The sequence below is a fragment of the Geospiza fortis genome, unplaced genomic scaffold (genome assembly GCF_000277835.1).
Source record: "Geospiza fortis unplaced genomic scaffold, GeoFor_1.0 scaffold150, whole genome shotgun sequence".
Lineage (NCBI taxonomy): Eukaryota > Metazoa > Chordata > Aves > Passeriformes > Thraupidae > Geospiza > Geospiza fortis.
The window spans coordinates 183,542-184,184 of record NW_005054639.1 but is presented as its reverse complement, the minus strand read 5'-3'; the positions used below and the strand labels follow the sequence as shown (position 1 = coordinate 184,184).

At 64.9% G+C, this 643-nt stretch overlaps 1 protein-coding gene across 1 annotated transcript in view; it reads right to left on the bottom strand.

Annotated features, from left to right (window-relative positions):
* RAB10 (RAB10, member RAS oncogene family) overlaps window positions 1-637 on the bottom strand; it is a 45,295-nt gene extending 44,658 nt beyond the window's left edge. Inside the window, exon 1 of the mRNA XM_005430469.3 lies at window positions 498-637. Coding sequence (XP_005430526.1) covers window positions 498-624 — 127 coding nt within the window. The 5' untranslated portion in view covers window positions 625-637. The remainder of the gene's footprint in view (window positions 1-497) is intronic.
* Window positions 638-643: the final 6 nt, after the last annotated feature.

Below are 643 nucleotides of genomic sequence, written 5' to 3'. Positions count from 1 at the left end.
CCTAGGGGTGACACAGACATGGGGCTGGGGTCCCTGGGGGGGTCACAGGGGAGTCCTGATGGGTGGCACAGGGGGTCCCTGGGGGGTTATACAAGAGTGGGGCTCGGGGGTGACACAGACACGGAGCTGGGGATCCCTAGGGATGGAGGGAGAGGTCACAGGAGATTCCTGACTGATGACACAGGGGGTCCCGGGGTGGGGGGATGGATACAGGAGTGGGGCTCGGGGGTGACACAGGCCGTCCATAGGGGTGACACAGACACGGAGCTGGGGGTCCCTAGGGAGGGAGGGGGAGGTCACAGGGTATTCCTGATGGGTGACACAGGAGGTCCCTTGGGGGCTGGAGATAACACAGGCGATCCCTTGGGGGTGACACAATAACGGGGCTGGGGTGAACACTGGGGGTCCCCGGGGGTGACACAGGGACGGAGCTGAGGGGGGTACGGCGGTGGGAACCGAGGGGTCCGCAGCCCCCGCATGGGCGGAAAAGCACTGACCAATGGTGGAGATGAAGGTGGTGTTGAAGGCATCGTCGGAGAAGCGGAAGAGCACGCAGGTCTTGCCGACCCCCGAGTCCCCGATGAGCAGCAGCTTGAAGAGCAGGTCGTAGGTTTTCTTCGACATGGGGGAGGGCGCGGCGGCC